Genomic DNA, 21,638 nt, shown 5'->3' with positions numbered 1-21,638 from the left:
CCCATTTGGGGTTTTTTTTGGCAAAGATACTGGACTAGTTTTGCCATTTCCTTCTCCAACTCATTTTACAGATGAGAAAACTAAGGCAAATAGGATTAAGTGACTTGTTCAGAGTCACATCGTTAGGAAGTATCTGAGACCAGATTTGAACTCATGGAGATGAGTATTCCTGGCTCTTAGTGTGGGGTAGCACTTTATCAACTGTGCCATCTTATTGCTGTTAAGGAGGTTGAATCAAATAACATCTGATACTCCTTCTGTTGTTCAGTCACATCCAATTCTTTATGACCCCATTTAGGGTTTTTCTTGGCAGAGATACTGAAATGATTTGCTATTTCTTTTTCCAGCTCATTTTACAGATGTATCACATCTCCCACATCCATGATGTTTCATGACCTTTTTATTTCATTCTTTGGCCACTTTCCTGAAAGTGTAATTAAGGTGGTCTAGTGATAGAACTATTTTTTCCTCACAACGTTGCTTTACTTTACACATTTTCACATAACTAGCAAAGGATCCTAAATGGTATTTGTCTATATAATAGCCCTAAACAAAAAATACATATAATCATTAGCATTTTCCTAAATGAAAATATTTTTCATGAAGAATTTAAGTACTTGCTATGTATGAGACACTATGCTAAATGCTGGGAATAAAAATACAAATGTGTAAGAAAGTCCTCATTTACCTTCTAAAGAGCTTATATTTTATTAGGGGAAAATGTTGCATGTTGGGGAGGAAGCTAGAGTTAGGAAATAGGAAGAAAGAAGAACAAGTTGATAATACACATGTAGCACCATGGCATAGAGATGGACTGAAAGGCATGCGATGGCCTCTTTCCAGGCAAAGTAAAGTGAAGGCTCATCTATCAGAGCTCTGTATCCAGGGGAAAAGAGTCCAAGGGGCAGCAGGAGTAAGAGAAAGGCTAGAATGCGTGTGGCATGGTATGGATACAGTTAGTGAGGAAGTTACATGGCAGTCTTGTTCTCAGCAACATAAATTGAAAGTTTACTGTCTGAGACATTGGATCCTCTTTTTTTTTTAAATAGCTTTTTGTTTTCAAAATGCATGCAAAGATATTTTTCAACATTTACCCTGGCAAAACCTTGTATTCCAAATGTTTCTCCCTCCTTTCCTCCACCCCTCTCCTAGACAACAAGTAATCCAATATATATTAAACATGTATAATTCTTCTATACATATTTCCTCAAATATGCTGCACAAGAAAAATCACATCAAAAAGAGGGGAAATGAGAAAATAAAACAAAAACAAAAAGTAAGCAAACAACAGTAAAAAAAAGTGAAAATACTATATTGTGATCCAAATTCAGTCCCCATAATCCTCTCTCTGTATGTAGATAGCTCTCTCCATGACATGTCTATTAGAATTGGCCTGAATCATCTCATTGTTGAAGAGAGCCACATCCATCAGAATTAATCATTGTATAGTCTTCTTGTTGCCATATATAATGATCTCCTGGTTTTGCTCACTTCACTTAACATCAGTTCATGTAAATCTCTCCAGGCTTTTCTGAAATCGTACTGGTGGTCATTTCTGACAGAACAATAATATTCCATAATATTCACACACCATCACTTATTCAGCTGTTCTCCAATTGATGGGCATCCACTCAGTTTCCAGTTTCTGGCCACTACAAAAAAGAGCTGCTACAAACATTTTTGTACATGTGGGTCCTTTTTCCTTTTTTATGATCTCTTTGGAATAAAGGCCCAGTAAAAACACTGCTGGATCACAGGGTGTGCACAGTTCCATATTATTCTCCAGAATGGTTGGACCAGTTCACAATTCCACCAATAATGCATTAGTGCCCCAGTTTTCTCACATCCCCACCAACATTTATCATTATCTTTTCCTGTCATTGTAGCCAATCTGAGAGGTGTGTAGTGGTACCCCATTTCTCTTATCAATAGTAATTTTCAGCATTTTTTCATATGACTAAAATGGTTTTAATTTTTTCATCTGAAAATTGACTGTTCATATCCTTTGACCATTTATCAATTGGAGAATGGCTTATATTCTCATTAATTTGAGTCAATTCTCTCTATATTTTAGAAATGAGGCCTTTATCAGAACCCTTGGATATAAAGATTTTTTTCTAGTTTTCTGCTTTCCTTCTAATCCTGTCTGCATTGCTTTTTCAAAAACTTTTAAATTTAATACAATCAAAATTATCCATTTTGCATTTCACATTGTACTCTACTTCTTCTTTGGTCATAAATTCCTTCCCTTTTCACAGATCTCTAGACTGAGAGGTAGACTGTTCTTTGATTTTTTTTTTTCCTGAGGCAATTGGGGTTAAGTGACTTGCCCAGGTAGGGTTACACAGCTGGGAAACATAAAGTGTCCAAGATTAGATTTGAACTCAGGTATTCCTAACTTCAGGACTGGTACTCTATTCACTGAGCCACCTAATTGCCCCATATCCTTTGCTTTTCCATGTTGCTTATAATGTCACTCTTTATTTCTAAATCATGACCCCATTTCGACCTTACCTTGGGAATGGTGTTAGATGTGGGTCAATGTCTAGTTTCTGCTTTATTATTTTCCAATTTCCCCAGCAATTTTTGTCAAATAATTCTTATCCCAGAAGCTGTGGTCTTTGGGTTTATCAAACACTTCAGGGGTCCTCAAACTTTTAAAATAGGGGACCAGTTCACTGTCCCTCAGACTGTTAGAGGGCCAGACTATAGTAAAAACAAAACCTTTGTTTTGTGGGCCTTTAAATAAAGAAACTTCATAGTACTGGGTGAGGGGGATAATCATCCTCAGCTGCTGCATCTGGCCCACAGGCTGTAGTTTGAGGACCCCTGCGACTAGATTGACTATTGTGTCTTGTGAACCTAACCTGTTCCACTGATCAACTAATCTATTTCTTAATCAGTATCAATTGATTTTGATGACTGCTGCTTTATAATATAATATAGTTTTAGATCTGGTACAGCTAAGAGCCATTTGATTCTTGAAACATTGTAGCTTGTGGGCTTATATCCCAAAGAAATCTTAAAGAAGGGAAAGGGACCTGTATGTACAAAAATGTTTGTGGCAGGTCTCTTTGTAGTGGCCAGAAATTGGAAACTGAGTGGATGCCCATCAGTTGGAGAATGGCTGAATAAATTGTGGTATATGAATATTATGGAATATTACTGTTCTGTAAGAAATGACCAGCAGGATGATTTCAGAAAGGCCTGGAGAGACTTACTGAACTGATGCTGAGTGAAATGAGCAGGACCAGGAGATCATTATATACTTCAACAACAATACTATATGATGACCAATTCTGATGGACTTGGCCATACTCAGCAATGAGATGAATCAAATCAGTTCCAATAGAGCAGTAATGAACTGAACCAGTTACACCCAGTGAAAGAACTCTGGGAAATGACTATGAACCATTACATAGAATTCCCAAACTCTATATTTTTGTCTGCCTGCATTTTTGATTTCCTTCACAGGTTAATTGTTTCAAGAAGAAGAAGAAGAAGAAGAAGAAGAAGAAGAAGAAGAAGAAGAAGAAGAAGAAGAAGAAGAAGAAGAAGAAGAAGAAGAAGAAGAAGAAGAAGAAGAAGAAGAAGAAGAAGAAGAAGAAGAAGAAGAAGAAGAAGAAGAAGAAGAAGAAGAAGAAGAAGAAGAAGAAGAAGAAGAAGAAGAAGAAGAAGAAGAAGAAGAAGAAGAAGAAGAAGAAGAAGAAGAAGAAGAAGAAGAAGAAGAAGAAGAAGAAGAAGAAGAAGAAGAAGAAGAAGAAGAAGAAGAAGAAGAAGAAGAAGAAGAAAGAAGAAGAAGAAGAAGAAGAAAGAAGAAAGAAGAAGAAAGAAGAAGAAGAAGAAGAAGAAGAAGAAGAAGAAGAAGAAGAAAGAAGGAGAAGAAGGAGGAAGAAGGAGGAAGAAGGAGGAAGAAGAAAGAAGGAAGAAGAAGAAGAAGAAGAAAAAGAAGAAGAAGAAGGAGAAGAAGAAGGAGAAGAAGAAGAAAGAAACAAACATTGTAGTTTGGCCAAAGGGCAACTAATAATAGAGTGAATAGAGTGTCAGGCCTAGAGTCAGGAAAATTCATCTTCCTAAGTTCAAATCCAGCCTCAACATTTACCATACATGTGATTTCAGGGCAAGTCACTCAATCCTGTTTGCCTCAGTTTCCTTATTTGTAAAATAAGCTGAAGAAGGAAATGGCAAACCGTTTCAGTATCTTTGTCAAGAAAACCTAGAATGGGGTTGTGAAGAATTGGACATGATTGAAATAATTGAATATAGCAATAACAATTAGACTTTTCATGCTTTTTGATTTACAAATTTACAAAGTGCCAGAGAATATGTGATTTAATCTTCATGGTAGCCTTGTGAGATGGTCAGTATTAGCCTCATCAAACTGTGCATTCCCTCTGATCCATCAGTGTCTCTACTGGATCTATATCCCAAAGAGATCTGAAAGGAGGGAAAGGAACTCACATGGACAACAATATTTATTGGCTACTTGGCTTATATCCCAAAGAAATCTTAAAGAAGGGAAAGGGACCTGTATGTGCAAAAATGTTTGTGGCAGGTCTCTTTGTAGTGGCCAGAAACTGGAAACTGAGTGGATGCCCATCAATTGGAGAATGGCTGAATAAGTTATGGCATATGAATGTTAAGGAATATTACTATTCTGTAAGAAATGATCAGGAGGATGATTTCAGAGAGGCCTGGAGAGACTGACTTACATGAACTCATGCTGAGTGAAGTGAATAGAATCAAAATCACTATGTATGGGTACAACAAGATTATACAATGATCAATTCTGATGGATGTAGCTCTTTTCAATAGTAAGGTGATTCAGGCCAGTTCCAGTGGTCTTGCGATGAAGAGAGTCATCCACATCCAGTGAGAGGACTGTGGGAACTAAGGGTGGATCACAGCATAGCCTTTTCACTCTTTTTGTTGTTATTTGCTTGTATTTTGTTTTCTTTCTCATTTTTTTCCCCTTTTTGATGTGCTTTTTCTTGTGCAGCACAATAATTGCAGAAATGTATGCAGAAGAATCGCACGTATTTAACATATTGTATTACTTGCTATCTAGGAGAGAAAGTGGGGAGAAGGGAGGAAGGAAAAAAATTGGAACACAAGGTTTTTCAAGGGTAGATGTTAAAAATTATCTATGCATGTGTTTTGAAAATAAAAAAGCTTGGGGCAGCTACATGGCGCAGTGGATAGAGCACCAGCCCTGAAATCAGAAGGACCTGAGTTCAAATGTGACTCTCAAACACTTAACACTTCCTAGCTGTGTGACCATAAGCAAGCCAATTAATCCCAAATGCTCCAGCAAAAATAATAATAATAATAATAATAAAGCTTTATATAAAAAAGAAGAAAAAAGGCAAAAAGTATTAGCCCCATTTTACAAGTGAGAAAACATTCTCAAAGAAGTTCTATGACTTGCTTAGGATTATCTAGCTAAAAAGCAGTAGAATCAGGGATCCCACCGAGACCTTCATAAGCTAAATTCTAGACTTTCCCCCCAACACTACAGCTGCTTTTCTTAGGACCATAGCATCACAAATCTCTAAGTAGAAAGGACACCAGATATCACTGGATCCAATCTTTTCAATTTACAAATGTACCACCTGAACCTCAATGAGGTTAAGTGATTTGTTTGAAATCACACAGATAAATGCCATGAGCAAGGATTCAGACTCAGATTCCATGATTTTTGATTCATGTTACCTTCCTTTTCACTGTATTCTTTTCTTTTTATAGCTTTTGATTTTTTCAAAATACACGCAGAGATAGTTTTCAACATTCACCCTTGAAAAACCTTGTGTTCCAAATTTTTCTCCCTTCTTCCCATCCCCACCTCCCCTAGCATCAAGTAATTCAATATAGGTTAAACATATGCAATTCTTCTAAACATATGTCCACATTTATCATTCTGCACAAGAAAAATCAAATCAAAAGGGGGAAAATGAGGAAGAAAAAAACAAGCAAGAAAACAATAAAAAAGATGAAAATACTTTGTTGTGATTCTCAGGCAATTTATTGTTTTCTTAAATAAACAAAAAAATACAAGCTAATTGGGGCCATTGATGCCAAGGAATTTATTGCAGTATTTGTGTATTTCTTAATCATTTAGTAAGTAGAAAGTTGTGCTACCCTTTTCCTTATATTTTTATCTTTTTAAAAAGTGCCATTGATGAAATATTTGATTGTTGCATCTTTAACCCCATTTCCCCCATAAGTCATGGCTTTTGTTGCTTAATTTTGTATAGCTTAGTGCTTTATGGGAATACATAAATAGCAGAACTGAGTCCATAGCATCTTTTTGAATGAAAGATTTTGTATTTACATAATGATTTATTCTTTTTAAGATCTTTTCATACACCTCATATCATTATAATTTTATAATCCTACTGCTATTCCCTCAAGTGCTCTATTGCTCTATATGCCATTTTTGTGACTTTCTTTGACTCTCTTCCTTGGTTATGATTCCTTTAAAATATTGTCTTCCTCATTAAAATATAAGTTCTCTGAGGTCAGGAATTATTTTGCTCTTTTATTTGTATATCTAGCATTTAGTTGAATACTAAGTACATATTAAGTACTTAATACATGCTTGTCATCCATCCATCCATCCATTCATTCATTATCCCATTTTAAGGATGAGAAAACTGAAATACAGAGATGCTTTGTGATTTGCCTAAGGCTTCCATCTATTCATTTGCAGAGCCAGCGCTAAACCTGATATCTCTGGATTCCATTTCATTATATCATATTACTGCCTCAACCCCCACCCCCATCTCCACTCCAACAAAAGACCTGTAGTTACTTCCTCCACTTCAAAGCAGAACTGATATGTAATATTTTATTTTAAAATGAGATTTTAAAGCAGGGACTTGGCTATTGAATTAGATATGTCAAGTGGAAAAACTAGAACTAATATTTAAAAAGGGATTACAAGTCAAAAGGGGTCATTTTACAGTTACATTTATAATAATTTAGTACATACCATTAAAGTTTTTCTTTATTTACTCTGATTACTATTCTTACATGGTGCCTTCTAAATGTCTGCACTAACAGACATAAAGTAACAATAACAAGAATAATGATGATGGTGAAAGTTTCTACAACCATGATAGTAAGCTACATATCTACACTTTGCAATCTGGACAATGTCTCCAAATTTTATCTTGTCAGTTGTCACATACAACCAAATCTTTTTTTCATAGATCAAAGTTCTCAACATTTGTCACTTCACTGGGGGAAAAAGTATAGGATAATTGTATCCTATATTTTTTCTCCCAGTGAACTGCTTTTCCAATTGAACAAGGATTCTGGGAGAGTTGGGTTGCAACTCTGAGAGACCCTTGCCTTATAGCCTTCAAAGATTTTCAAAAACATTTAGTGTAATCCCCCACACACCATCTTGTATTCATTGAAAACACACAAATTCAAACCAGATGAAATTATGTATGATATGCAAAGAATGCTTTCCTTGTACTCCAAGCTTTAAAACTCCCCTGTGGATCAAGCCCAGGAAGATTCCCCTCTAGTTCACCTGGGAAACTGGTGAGTTGGAATGCAGATGGGAACACAGGCTCACACCAAGTGCTATCCAGAGCAGACAGGGGTTTCCTCTCCCCAAAGATGGCATTCCATACGTGCTAAATTTTCACATTACCTAGAAAATCAAACTATCTCACTGTAGACTAGTCTGGCTGGTTCTGTAGCAGTAAAATCAAATGTTACCTCTGATGAGTTTTGATGAGATTCATAGCAAGATCTCATATGGATCCAACCATACTGGCCACTGTGCTCCCAGACATACCATATTCCTTTCCTTCTCCATATCTGCTCATATCACTCCATTCCCCTTGTTTGGAATGCCTTCCTTTTTCTCTTTACTTTGATTTTTTTGGTTACTGAACCCCACAATGAGAATGATAATTCCCATTCATATAATAACAATTATGTGAGAAGTACCATGGTATAATGGATAGAGAGCCAACTTTAAAACTAAGGAACATCTGGATTCCAGTCCTGCTTCTGACATAATCTGACTGTATAATGTTGGGTAAATCATTTAATCTCTTGGTGTTCCTGCTCTCTAAAATAGTAAGTAGCAGAGGAATGCCCATCAGCATTGGTAAAGGATTATTTGCAGGTCTAGTCTTCATCCTGATAATAATGATAGTTGACATTTGTGTAGATTTAGCAAAGCACTTTAACTATATTATAGTATTTGAAATATATTATCTTTATATTTTATAATTTATGTATATATTTTATAAATAAATATAAATATTTTATGAAGCACTTCTCACAATAACTCTGTGATATACTGTACCTATAAACAAAATTCCATAACCTAGCACCATTTCAGTGGGAAGATTTCAGTGGGACCACCTGCTTTGTCTATCTGTGTGAACTGTGGCAAATCATTCTACCTCTGTGTAGAAAGTCAGTTTCCTATTTTTTTTTTTAAAGTGGGTTGGACTAGATGACTTCTGAGATTGCTTCCAGGTTTAAAGTCCTGTGGTGCTCAATTTTTCTTCCCTCCATTTGACATTAAATCTCTTATTGTTTGTATTCCAAGGCAGTTTAGTAGTTCAATGAATAGAATTCTAAGCTAAGAAGACCTCAGTTCAAATCTGGCTTCAGATGATTTCTAGTTCTGTGACCTGGGACAAGTCAATTAATCTCTCTCAGCTTCAGTTTCCTCATCATGTAAATTGGGTATAATAATATCAGCTATGGCAAGTAATCTTACTGTTACTGAAGTTAATGAAAGGTGATAACAATATGGTTTGTATCCATAAAGATAGAGGTGCTAAAATGTCTTATGAGACCCACTCATGTTTCATTTCTTAACAATAAAATCTGTAATTGTCAAAATTTAAATATAATTTTAAAATAAAAGAATTTTAAAAAATTAAAACAATTTATCAATTGTTGATTTTCTTTCATAAAGCTTTAATATGAATGGCAAGATTATTGCTTTTGTTTAAAATGTCTATTCATGAATTCTGACCTTCAATAAATGTTCTTTCTAAACATAAAATAATAATTATAATAGCATTTATGGCCCAGGCTTATTGTGAGGATCAAATGGGATGACATTCATAAAATACTTTGCAAATATTAAGGTACTCTATAAAGGCTATCATTATTCTCAAAAGGGCTTTTTTAGGAGATGTATTTTTTACTTCTCGGTCAGTCTTTAGAATGTTGTACAAATTCTATCTCCTTAACTGAGCCACTTTTAAAATGTAATAGATATCACTAGTTGGTTAGAGAGAAAAGGAAAACTCAGCTTCTTTCTGATGATTTAAAGCTTTCCTGAAACATGCTGTCCAGATGAATATAATATTGCTAACTGGATGTCAGTAGCACAGGCTTTTTTAATGTTTCTGTAGCATTGATGGTAAGCCCGTCCCAATTTAGCCACATTCCTTGCCAAGTTGTCCTTATGATTAGTGACATGATTTGTGATACAGCTGCCTCAGGGAGAAACTGCAGGTGTACAGCTTTGCATTTTTTTCCTATGCCAATCTAATCAGTAAATAATTGTTTATTAAATGCCTACTGTATGGCAGGCCCTGTGCTAGTCATTAGAATATAAATGCAAAAAATGAAACCATGTCTTCTTATGAGGAACTTACATTCTAGGTGGGGGGAGACATATACAAACATGTACAAAATTAATACTTAGAGAAAATAAATATATGAAAAGTAGTAGATAATAAAGTAGTTTGAGAGGGAGGGTATTAGCATTTGGGAAGAATCAGGAACAGCTTCATGCAAAAGATGGTGCTTGAGCTACCTCTTAAAGAAAGGGACTCTGTGCAATGGAAGTGAGGAGAGAATGTGTTCCATCTGTGGAAAGGCATTGACGGGGCAGATGGAGTGATTGCTGGCTGTGAAAAACAGAGAGAAGGCCAGTTTGCTGGATCACAGAGTGCAAAAGGAAAAGTAACATCCTTCAGGACTGTGAGGGTAGAGTAGAAACAGGTTATGAAGGGCTTTTTATGAAGGGTTTAACAGAGCAGGCAATATTTTTATCCTAGAGGCAATAGGAAAACACTGAAGTTGACTGAGATCAGAGCAAGTGTCACATGGTCAAATCTGTAATTAAGGAAAATTTCTTTGGTAATTTTATGTAGGGTCGATTGAAGGGAAACCAATTTGGAAGGTGTTTCAATCATTGAGGCAAGAGAGTCTGAACTAAGATGGTAGCTATATGAATAGAAAAAAGGGATAGGATTCAAGAGAAAACATGGAAATCTCAAATATGGAAACTGATTAGAGATGTAGAACGAGGAAGGATGAGAAATGAAGGATAATGCTGAAATTACAAACTGGAAGACCAGAAGAATGTTGTTGTCTCTTTATAAGAATATAAAGTTTGGAAGAAGGGAAGATTTGAGGGAAAAATGAGTTCAGTTTTGGACATGTTTAAGTTGGTGATGTCTCCAGGATATTTCTTGAAATATCTAATAAGCAATTGGTGATGTGGGACTGAAGCTCAGGGGAGAATCTAAGACTGAATATGTATCTATATAGATATATAAACACATATGTATATATACAAATGTGTATATATCTGTGAGTCATCTGTATAAAGATGAAAGTTAAATTCAGTAGAATGAACATGCATGGAGGAAAGAAGGAGATGAAAACTTATTAGCTCTCCATCCTAAGCAAGTGAACTAATCAGCCCCAGACACTATAATGAATGATTCAAAGACTGTAGTAATAATTTCATTCTTCTAAATTAATACTATATACTTTTTACAAAGAAATGACTTTGTGCAGAATGCCAAACATAGTCAATTATATGTAGTATACAGCCTTTAATCTTATGAATCAGCACATAATCTTTTTATATTAACAAAATTCCTATTTTCTGAAAGAAAGTTCTCCCAAAAAAGTTGGAAATTGGGGCCAGAGAAAGGGGAAACATATGAACTTTTTGCCAGCAAACTGGAATTTCAGTGTTCCTGTTGGAATGCCGGAAAGTACACTATGTTTAATACAGTCCTGGAAACAAAAATGAGGTCCTTGATGTGCAATGAGACAGCTGGAGGAGAAGACACATGTTTAAAGAAAGTGCAGAGAGGAAAGGAAGAAGTACCAGAATTGATTCATAGATGAAACCTAACACACACATGTTAGATTGTGCCCCAGGGATGTACTGTTTGCAAATAATTTACAGAGTTGGCATTCCAGTCTCACAGTTTAAGTTGCTTTCAAGAAGAGGTGAGATTCAAGTTAGAGCAGTTAGGAATCAGAGCCCATTTCTCCTAGTGCTTTTCTTTAGTGTGCTTTTGCTATTGTTCACTGAAGGCATTTTTTAATTCTCAAATAGTTTAGGGTCTTATTTGATCCAACTTTACTACTAGAGACCCTAAAATGAGGGAAAAAAGGTCCTTAAATAATTTTCTTCCTGAGTGTATCATGATGATAGTGATGATAGACTTATGAAATATTCTTTAGAGTTAAGAGTGGTAAAGGCTACTCTAGTAAATTTACTATCTCTTCTGTTCTCAGGATCAACATTTTAGGGATGGATCCTTTGGACACTCCCTTTGACAATGAATATTTCCATGGTGTATGTGAGAGAGTTCGAGATGGAAATACTGGGATCTATTATCGTAAACCCTGGAATGTGGCAACTCTAAACTATGATGTAAGTCTCTCCACAGATCCTACCAAATCATCCTGTAACTTCTCAGAATCTAGTTCTAAAGACATCAAAAAAGGCCTTAATTAAATAAATTTCATGAAAAAATATTGAGTGAAATTTTGCAAACAAGAGAAATAATTAGTTGAATGCCCAATAGTTCTTACATTCAATTTATTACGATCTCAGAAAAAAAATCTTCAAATCAGCCATAATCGAAAGCAATCATTTTATGATGAACTGAACTTCTTCAATAAATTTAAGAAATCCATCACCAACTATTTTAGAATAATGAGAAGAAATTACGATGATTGGTAGAAATGATAAAACCTATAATGTGATGAGTAATGCTTAAATGGTGATTATCTTGAGATTCATTGCTTGACTTAGAGTAATGAGTCTGTAGTTATTACCCTGCCCTTTTATCTCAATATCCACTTTTTTCTAACATCTTGTGAATGTACTTCAATATTCACTCATTGACTAATGACTAATGACTAATTGACTAATAGCTAATACAGTCTTATCATGTTGTACCAAACTAGAGTAGAAAACAGCCTTAAACAAGCTGTCACTGAAATCTGAGATCCTAGTGTCTTTTTTAGAGATTTGTATAACTTTTCTAGAACTATACTTCAGATAAGGAGTAAGGAGTACTTAATGTTTTTTTTCTAGATTTTCTCTGGGGTTTATGCCCACTATGGATTAAGTTTATTAAGAAAACTCTTATAACAGTGGAGGTAGAAAGGAAAAAAGTTCAAGAAAGAAATGAGGGACTACTTGAAGAAAGTTTGGAAATGGGAAATGGAACATCAAATTAGTTATGGATCCCATACAAATGTAGGTGTCAAAAACCTTTTTGGTGACTCCTTGTGACATCAGGATTACCATTAGCATTTGTTTGTACAAAACTCATTTTTCTTGTACCTTATGTCACCTTGGAATGGAAAAGGGTGAGGTAAAGAAGAAAGAGAAGAATGATGAAGGAAAAAGGAAAAAAAAAAAACCTATATAGTATACCTTCTCTTCCATGCTGATTCAGGAGGATTTTTTTTTTTTTTTTTTTTTTTGAGCATACCTGATACAAAAAATAGATCTGTAATGTACTGAGAAAGGTCATGTAGTCCATTTTCCTGATTTCTGCCTGGACTGTGTGAGAAATAATAATGTCCTGTCCTTTTTTTAAAAAGATCCATAGAGGGAGATCACATTTTAATGTTTATTAGCCCTACAAATACCAAATGAATGTTAAATTAGCAAAGAAAACATCATCTACTTACTTTTTTCTTTTGATTTCAAAATAACCAGTTGTTTTTCTTTATTTCAGACCAAAGCAGAAAAAAGATTCAGAACAGAGACTTATGAAGAACACGTACTTGAAATATTAGAGACATTCAGAGAAAGGAGAACAAGTTTTGGCATTGGACTGTCTCTAAAACTCACATTTACTGAAGGCCTTTTGAATTTAATCGATACTGTAAAATCATTTGATTCTAATGCTCCAGAATTTGGGGAAGCTGAAGCTAGACCTCCAAAATCTGAAACACCTAAAGACGAAGTTCCTGGGGCAGAAGAAGCTGGGGATGGAGACTCTGAAAAAGCAGCATCTGAAGGAGAGTCTAGCCAAAAGGATAAGGCACAAAATTCTGGTCTAACATTTCGATTTAGATACTCAAAAAATGAAAGCCTCCACCTTATCAAATACTATGCCTCAGACAAGGTAGGATGAAGAAAGTACACAATATGGAATGTTTTTAAACCAACTATAATAATAATCTATAATAACATTAATTATTATAACTTTTATATAGAATTTTAAACTATGCCAAACTCTGTACAGATCTTATCTTATTATCCTCACAACAATCCTGGGAGGTAACCAGTATTAGTTTTCCCATTTTACAGATGAGGAAACTGAGGCAAACACAGGTTAAGTGACTTGTTGAGAGTTTTGGTTTTGTTGTTATTGAGTCATTGCAGTCACCTCCTGACTCCTTGTAATCCTATTTGGGGTTTTCTTGTCAAAGATACTGGAATCGCTTGTCATTTCCTTCTCCAGTTCATTTTATAGGTGAGGAAACTAAGATAAACAGGGTTAAGAGACTTGTTCAGGATCTCATAGCTAATAAGTGCCTGAGACTCAAGGTCTTCCTTATCTAAGTCTGGTATTCTTATCTACTATTCCCTTTTTTAAGGTTTATACAATTAGTAAGTGTCTGAGGCTGAATTTGAACTCAGGACTTCCTGAGTACAAGTTCAATATTCTATCTACTAGGTCACCTGAGAATTGCTTCAGTGATTTTTACTATCTAGAGCTGGAAAAAAAAAAAAAAAAAAAAAAAAAACAGAAAAATATTCAAAAACATTAAACTAGAATATGCATTACTGGTGAAAAAAGTAAATATTGCAGCTAGAATGACACAAAGAGAGATTACTCCCTTTTTGTAAACAAGGGTGCAATTTTCTTTGACTCAGAGTTGGTTTGACTCAGAATAGCAAACATCATTAAACTCTGATTTTGTCATTCACTGAAGTTTGTCAACCATATGTCAGGGTTCAGGTATATTGACCAGGGACTATGATCACATACTATTCTAACACTGACACTGACTATCTATTAAATATTTTATAAGCTAATAGTAACAAGATATTTATAAAAGATGGTGTGCAATTACTGATGATTCACTGTAATTCATTATAAAGAAGAAAGAATATTCATTTGTTGTTTATGAGCATAAGGCAATGAGATTCAATCCAAAAACAACCAGTCTTATGCCTTCCTCATATCTCATATTTCCTATTTCACAAGTTTTAAAATTGTTCAAGGTTTCAGCCATTTAGTCCAACCTGTGCCTTTAAAGAATCTTGTGTGTGTTGTATGTATGTTTCTTATGTGTGTTTGTGTGTATGCTGAGTTTTTATGATAAAAGTGGATCTAATCACTTTGAGATAAATATCAAATGTTCTTTCTCCAAAAGCTCTCTTACCTTGAGACTTTCCCCAATAACTATATAGCATCTTAATGGCAATAATAATGCAAGTATAGCTCTTAGATCCCAAACAATGAGTACCTCAGATGCCAATAGAAAATCCCTACTGATAAATCTGCATCATAAACTAGTCAAATTTGGCATCTTCTAATTTAATTCTTCAGAAAAATACAAACATGGACACTTGGGAGAACCCTTCATAAAAACCCAGTACATTACTCATGCTTTGCAATCTGATCTGGGGATTAGAATATGTTTTGTGTATCTTTGAGGCTCAGTTATAAATTGGAATTGGAATCAGCAGAATGAAGCATTAATTTCACATGACTCACTCTGTGCACAGTGTGAATTCTTCTTCCCTGAAACATTTTTGGAACTGATGACACTCATTCCCATCAGGTAGTCCCATCATCCTGCAGGCTCAGAAGTCATGTGTGGCTGACCAGTTGCCTGAAACTCTATGTCCAGAGTCCAAAACTCAAAGATCTCTGTACATAATGTGTGCCAACTACAACTATATCAGGAAAACTATGAACGGGTCCAGCTCACACTTAAGACAGATAGAAACAAGATATTTGGATTGCAAAGTCTTCTGTCACTGCCACAAAATTTCTGCTTTGACAATTGTTAAGGTCCCTGGGAATTCTTCACTGCCAAGTTGTTAGCTTATGCTTTTCTACACATGTACTAGCATTGTCCTACTTTTCCCTTCTCTTTTGGCCTCCTTCTTCTCCCTTCTTTTCTCCTTCCTTTCTCTTCTTTCCCTACTTTTTTCTCTGTCTACTGCCTGCCTTTCTTTTTTTTTTATACCCTTTCCTCTCCCTCCTCTTCCTTCTTCCTTTTTGTTCTCTCCTTCTTGTTTTTTCCTCTCTCCCCCATCTTTCTCTGCCTTTTCTCACCCTCTCCTTTCTCTATTGCCTTCATTTTCCTCTTTCTTTTTTCTCTACTCCCTCTTACATTCCCTCATTCCCTTCTCTCTTCTTCCCTCCACTTCTTTCTCTCCTTTTTTCTCACTTTTCTCTTCTGCCTTCCTTTCCCTTCTTTCTCTCCCTCTTTCCTTTCACTCTTCCTTTTCTCTCTACTCCTCCTTTTTCTCCTGCCTTTCTTTCCCTCTTTCCTCCCCCTAAAATTAAAATTCCAGATCCCTAGCTAACTGCCTGAACTTGGATAACTAATTTCATTTCTTTTAGAAATCAATCCATCCATCAATCAACAAGATTCTTCTTTAAGTCAGTCACAGGAGAAAATACATACACAAATAAGTATATAAAAATATGTCACATACTTACAAGATAATTTCAAGGAAGGAGGAAAAGGGAGACATTAGTAACTATATATTAGGGAATATTAGGAAAGACCTCAATTAGGAGATGGTGATTAAAGTAATCTTTGAATGAAACCAAAGATTCTGAGTTAGGGAAATGAGAAGAGAAAGCCCTCAGAACATAGGAGATGCCCAATACAAAGGTACAGAAATGAAATTTGGAACATTTTGAGCCAATAAAAGCAATAAAAAACCAATCTGGAGTATGTGAAGAAGAACAGTGTGTAAAAAAAAAAACCCAGAAAGTACCCAATAGTTTCTATCTCCTTCTCCTTCCTCTCTCTCCTCAAAAATAAAAGGTGATTAAACTAATGGAAGAAATATCAAAATGGTACCTGAGACCTGAATTCTAGAGCTGCCTTTGCTAACTAGCTGGCAGCTTTGAACAAGTCACTCAAGTTGGTAGCATGCTATAATGGAAGGAGAACTGAACTTGGAAGGGAAGCTCCAGTGGTAGTTCTCACCATCACTAATCCTTTAGACTACAAACATCCATTCTGAGTCAAAGGATTCTCACTCCTATCCACGCACAAGTGCCTCTTTAGAACATTTTCTCTGTAATATTGACTTGACATTCACAAATGTTTCATATTTTAGTTTAGTATTTATTGAGAGTCTTTCTCCTTGTGTAATCACTGCAAGCTCCAAATCTCGTTTTGGTCTTCTGTAAATTGGCTTTAATACTTTTTTATCCAGTGAGGGGCTGCTAGGTGGTACAATAGGTGGAGTACTTGTCTTGGAGTCAAGAAGACCTGAGTTCAAATACCAACTCAGACACTTGACACTAGCTATGTGACCCTGGGCAAGTCACTTAACTTTGCCTCACAAAATAATAAAAATAATTCTCAAGTGACATGCCACCTCTAAGGAACTTTGTCAACTGAAATGTAGTCAAAATCATACTTAAAACCTCTTACCAACTTACAACTACTTAAATGTAATTGAAATTAAATTTTAGTTTTTCTGAGTCTTGGGTTTCTCAACTGCATCTTATTGTCAGTGAGGTCCTTTATAGCTCTAAAATCCTGTGAATAAAATGTTCATGGAAATGTGCTTAGATTTTGATTACTTATCTTAAAAATGATGGCAATTGATTCACATTTCTCTTCTTTGTCCACTTTATAATGCAGGCAAAAATTTTTTTACATGTAAAAGGAGAGGTTCAGCTTGGAAGATTCCAAATGCGAAATCGAGATTTTATGTTGAAAAGTACTTTCCTGGATGACTTAAAATCTCTGCCTACCAACTATGAAAAGGGAGAATATTTTGGGTTCTTGGAAATGTATGGCACTCATTACAGTAGCTCTGGGAATATAGGAGGAAAATATGAATTGATATACGTATTAGACAAAGAAGAAATGCGCAAGAGAGGTAGGTCTAATGTTGGTCTCTGTTGGTTTTTTAGACCAGAAATTGGCCATAGCCACATTCACTGATTACTTTCACACCTCCCCCCCCAAAAAAAAAAAAAAAAAAAAAAAAAGGGCAAGGCAAAGTTTCCAGCAGACAAGTTCTACTATCTTGATTTTCTGAAAGAGGAGAAATACGTTTGCATACTCTGCTCAATAACTTTATCAATCAAATGGAGAATAGACTATCTCCTGGAAATTCTTCAATTTGGTCATGGACCTCCCAGCAGAGCCTCGAGAGAATATTGTGAAACATATGCAACTGAAGCTTGTTTAACATTTAGCAGATAACAAAACTGTTCCCAGAAAAATACAATTAAAAAAGATGAAAGAAGTTTTATAGAACCCATAGTTTTTTAAAATCTATTTTATTAAGCAACAGACTGCTTTGATTACATCCTCATGATTTCCCTGGTTTTCTTCAAGTCCCAGTTTATACCCCATCTCTTACAGGAAGTTTTTCCCAATCATTCTTGATTCTAATTTCTTCCCTCTGTTAATTACTTCCAACTTATCCTCTAAATAGCTTTTTTGTATAATTTGTTTTCTTGTTGGATTTGTAAGTTCCTCAAGGGCAAGGACTATCTTTTTCTTTTCCTTGTATTCCCATGCATAGTATGTAATAGGTGTTTAATAAATGCTTACTGACAGAATAGCATGTAGGACATTGAATATTGTCCAATTCAGCTAAACTCAATGAACACTGTTAAGTACTATATATACACAAATTCATTACCAAATCAGTTTTTGCCCTCTCAGAGCTTACTTTCTATGGGAGGGAAGGGTTGCAGCAAGCACACTGCTAAGTAAATAATGCAGAATTCAGGCAGAGAGTGATGTATAATAAGGTAGGAAAGATAGGCTGTGAAGAGCTTTAAAAGACAAAGAGATAAATTTACATTACCAAAAAGAATAGGATGGAATTCGAGTTCATTTAGTTTGAGGTGAGGGTGAGGTGACAATGTCAGAAGCACCCTTTAGAAAAACATTTAGCAGTATTGTGAAGAATGGATGGATTACAGAGGGTGTAGATAAGTCAAGGAGAACAATTAGGATGCTATTTCAATAATCCAGATGTGTAGTGATGAGTACCAGAAAAGAAGTGGTGGCTGTGTGAGTAGAGAGAAGACAGATGCAAAGGGTATTATGAAGGAAGAACCAAAAAGATGTGGCCACGGATTAGTTGTACAGGATTTGGGGAACTAGGCAAGATGACATCAAGATGCTGAACCTTGGGTGATTGTAAGGAAAGTGACAGAAATAAGAGAGTTTGGAAGAGACATGAGATTGGGAAGAAAGTGAATGAGCTCTTTCTTGGATAAATTGAGTTTGAAATGAGAGAGTTTGAGAGAGTCTTGAGATAAATTGAATATGGAGATTTAAAATCTCCATAAACTGCTGGAAATGCTATATCCTCTCTCTCTATGCTTCAGTTTTCTCATGTATAAAATAAGATCTAAATGATCCAGAAGAAATGGGATCATAGGGTTTCCTATGAAGTTATGATCCATATTATTTTTCCTACAAAAACCTATGAAAAAGGATATAAAATTTAGAAGTGGAAGGTTTGTTAGAGGTCATTAAAATCAATCCCTTCATTGTGAAGATAAGGAAATTGAGGGCCAAATGGCTTGCCCAAGATCACAGTGTCTGATTTGGAATTTGAATGTCAATCTTCCTCCCTCTGGGTCCAGTGCTATAAGTCCATTATCTTGCTTCTCTCTTGCATTCCCCTCTCTAGACGTGAACTATATTTTGTGTCCATGATACCATGCCCTGGTTCAGTATAGCCCCTCCGCCACTCCTTCCTCATTCCAAATCCAATGCCTTTGCTGCCTAAGAATGGCTGAACAAGGTTTGCTATTCACCATTAAATTGGCAAGCAACAGAATTCCATTGAATACGACTGAGTGATGCTAATAAGAGAAGGTGCAGAAAGATAGCCATGATGCCTTTATAGGCAGCAATGACTCCCCAGAAGCAAAATAAATCTTTTTTTTTTCTTTCCAAGTAGCAAAGTCAGAGGTTATTTTGTAATGCCAAAAGAAACTGAGCAAGACAGAGATTAGAGACCAATTCAATAGTTTATTAAATGGAGAGAAATACTGGGACCACTGGATCCCAGGGCTAGATGAGACGATCATCTCAAAGAGTCTAGCCCCGGACAGCAAGCCTTTTATGGAATAACAAGAACATTGACATAATGCAGAGACCTAGGTGGGGATAGCCTCATAGATGCTATTCTATGACATTCTAATGACATTAAGGAATGTCTATAACACCTTTATCTCAACCATTAAGAGGGGATGGTCATAACCTTAAGGCAGAATACGAAATAGGACAAATGGAGGAACTGGTCACCCCATTAAAAGTGACCTTTGGCATTACAATTTGAATTTGGTTTAATGTATAAATCCTCCAGGAATATTCAAATGAATTCTTTTTGTAGGTCTTGAAGTACATGATGTGCGGAAATGCCTTGGGTATGATTTCGATTTTTCTTATCACAGTATAATTGATTTCCAAACCAACATACACCATTCTGATTGTTCAGCAGTAAATACAAGGCAATTAGGTAAGTATGGCTCTATCCAGGCTACTGTGTGTCACCATGTATCTGCGTCCTTTCTCTGGAAATAAGAATCCCTACCACCTTTTCTTCCCTCTCAACATTTTTATGCTTTTGGAACTGGGTCAGAATGTCTCTCTGGATTTACACCAGAACAGAACCACTTAAAAGTTAAAATACTTTGTATAGGATCTGACAGGAAATCACTGACAGTACAAGTAAAGAAACAAGGATTTATTAAGTACTTATTATGTGCCAGGCAGTGTGTTAAGTGTTTTACAAATATCTCACTTGATCCTCACAAAAGCCTAGGAAAGTTGGTATATTATTGTCTCTATTTTACAGATAAAGAAACTGAGGTAGAGGTTAAATGATTTGCCCATGTGTATACAGCTAGTAAGTGCCTAAGGCAATTTTGGAAATCAGATCTATCTGACTGTAGGTTAAATGTTCTGTTTGCCTCATTGTGCTGTAGTTTGGGGTAAGAAGTCCCAGGTTTGTCCAACTCACTGCATTACTTTTTAAATTTCTCTGCCATCACTCTGGCTTGTGTTAAAGTATCAGTTCTTTCTCCCTATCCCAGATTTCAAGGGCAGGCACATAAGCTAATTGAGAGCAGGAACTGTTCTTGTTTTTTAACCTCAGAATTTTTATCAAGTTGCCTAGTATACAATAAACACTTAATAAATAGTTGTTAATCTGACTTCTTGGGGATTTTGCAGCCCTCTCCCTGACTCAAAATTTACTTGTCTCAAGCCTCACATACCTAGAGCTCTTTCTTCTAGTCTTTTTCATCTCCATGATATATCTCCATCTCAAAAGTTACCTGTCTCAAATCCAATTCTTACCTTACTCTTCCAAGTTGTCTGATAACAAATTTGAGATGAAGTGAAGGATTGATAATGATTTCTTGTGTACCCCATCAATATATTATTTTCACTTTAATGGTATTTTTAGTGATTTCATGCAAAAGGAGTGAATAAAGTAGGGATTTCCATTGATAGGGAAGATATTTTCATATGTCATATTCTCATCAAATGAGCAAGGAGAGAAGCTGGCTTGACCATTGCTCCAGTTTCAATTCCAGACATCTTTCTAGCTCTTTGGATTTATCTTCCCTGTTGTAAATACCTTAATGGCCCTGTAATGGCATGAACTATGCCCTCTTCCCCCAGGCAATCTCTCTGTATTTGTTCCTATTCGTTGTCTTTAACTATGGCACATGTTGACCCCATACCCACAGATGTCATGTCCCCAAAATTCTTTATTCATTCCACTGGAAATCAAAATACTACTTCCCCCACTTCCCTATTTCTTCCTTACAAGGTACAAGTTCAGACTATAAGAAAGCTCCAAGCCATGCTAGGGAACCTCTTTCTGGAGCCTCTAGAAAAGGAGTCAAGAAATGGAACTTCTTTAATAGTTGAACCAAACATCTGCAGAAGGAAGGAACAGTAGAAAGAATATGAGTTTTGAAATGAAAAGAGCTAGGTTCAAATTCTAGCCATGATACTAACTTTTATACTTACTTGGGGTATGTTAGTTAACTCCTCTGGAACTCAATTTCCTAAATTTCAAAATGAGAGGGTTTAACTTGATAATTCCAAAGTTTCCTTTTTTCTTAAAATCTGTGATCCTATAAATTAGCTGTATTTCAGGGAGTTTTAAGGCTTTGTTGGAG

The 21,638-nt window shown here is 35.6% G+C and overlaps 1 protein-coding gene across 2 annotated transcripts in view; it reads left to right on the top strand.

The window, feature by feature from the left end:
• The window catches only part of C9 (complement C9), a 55,606-nt gene that overhangs the window by 16,084 nt on the left and 17,884 nt on the right, over positions 1-21,638 (top strand). For both annotated transcript variants that reach the window (XM_003759932.3, XM_031964414.1), the window contains exons 5-8: positions 11,533-11,671; positions 12,993-13,385; positions 17,110-17,350; positions 19,838-19,963. In XM_003759932.3, coding sequence (XP_003759980.1) covers positions 11,533-11,671; positions 12,993-13,385; positions 17,110-17,350; positions 19,838-19,963 — 899 coding nt within the window. The remainder of the gene's footprint in view (positions 1-11,532; positions 11,672-12,992; positions 13,386-17,109; positions 17,351-19,837; positions 19,964-21,638) is intronic.

Source organism: Sarcophilus harrisii, chromosome 1, assembly GCF_902635505.1.
Source record: "Sarcophilus harrisii chromosome 1, mSarHar1.11, whole genome shotgun sequence".
Lineage (NCBI taxonomy): Eukaryota > Metazoa > Chordata > Mammalia > Dasyuromorphia > Dasyuridae > Sarcophilus > Sarcophilus harrisii.
Note: the sequence above shows the minus strand (reverse complement) of the source record. Positions and strands in the feature narration are given on the sequence as shown.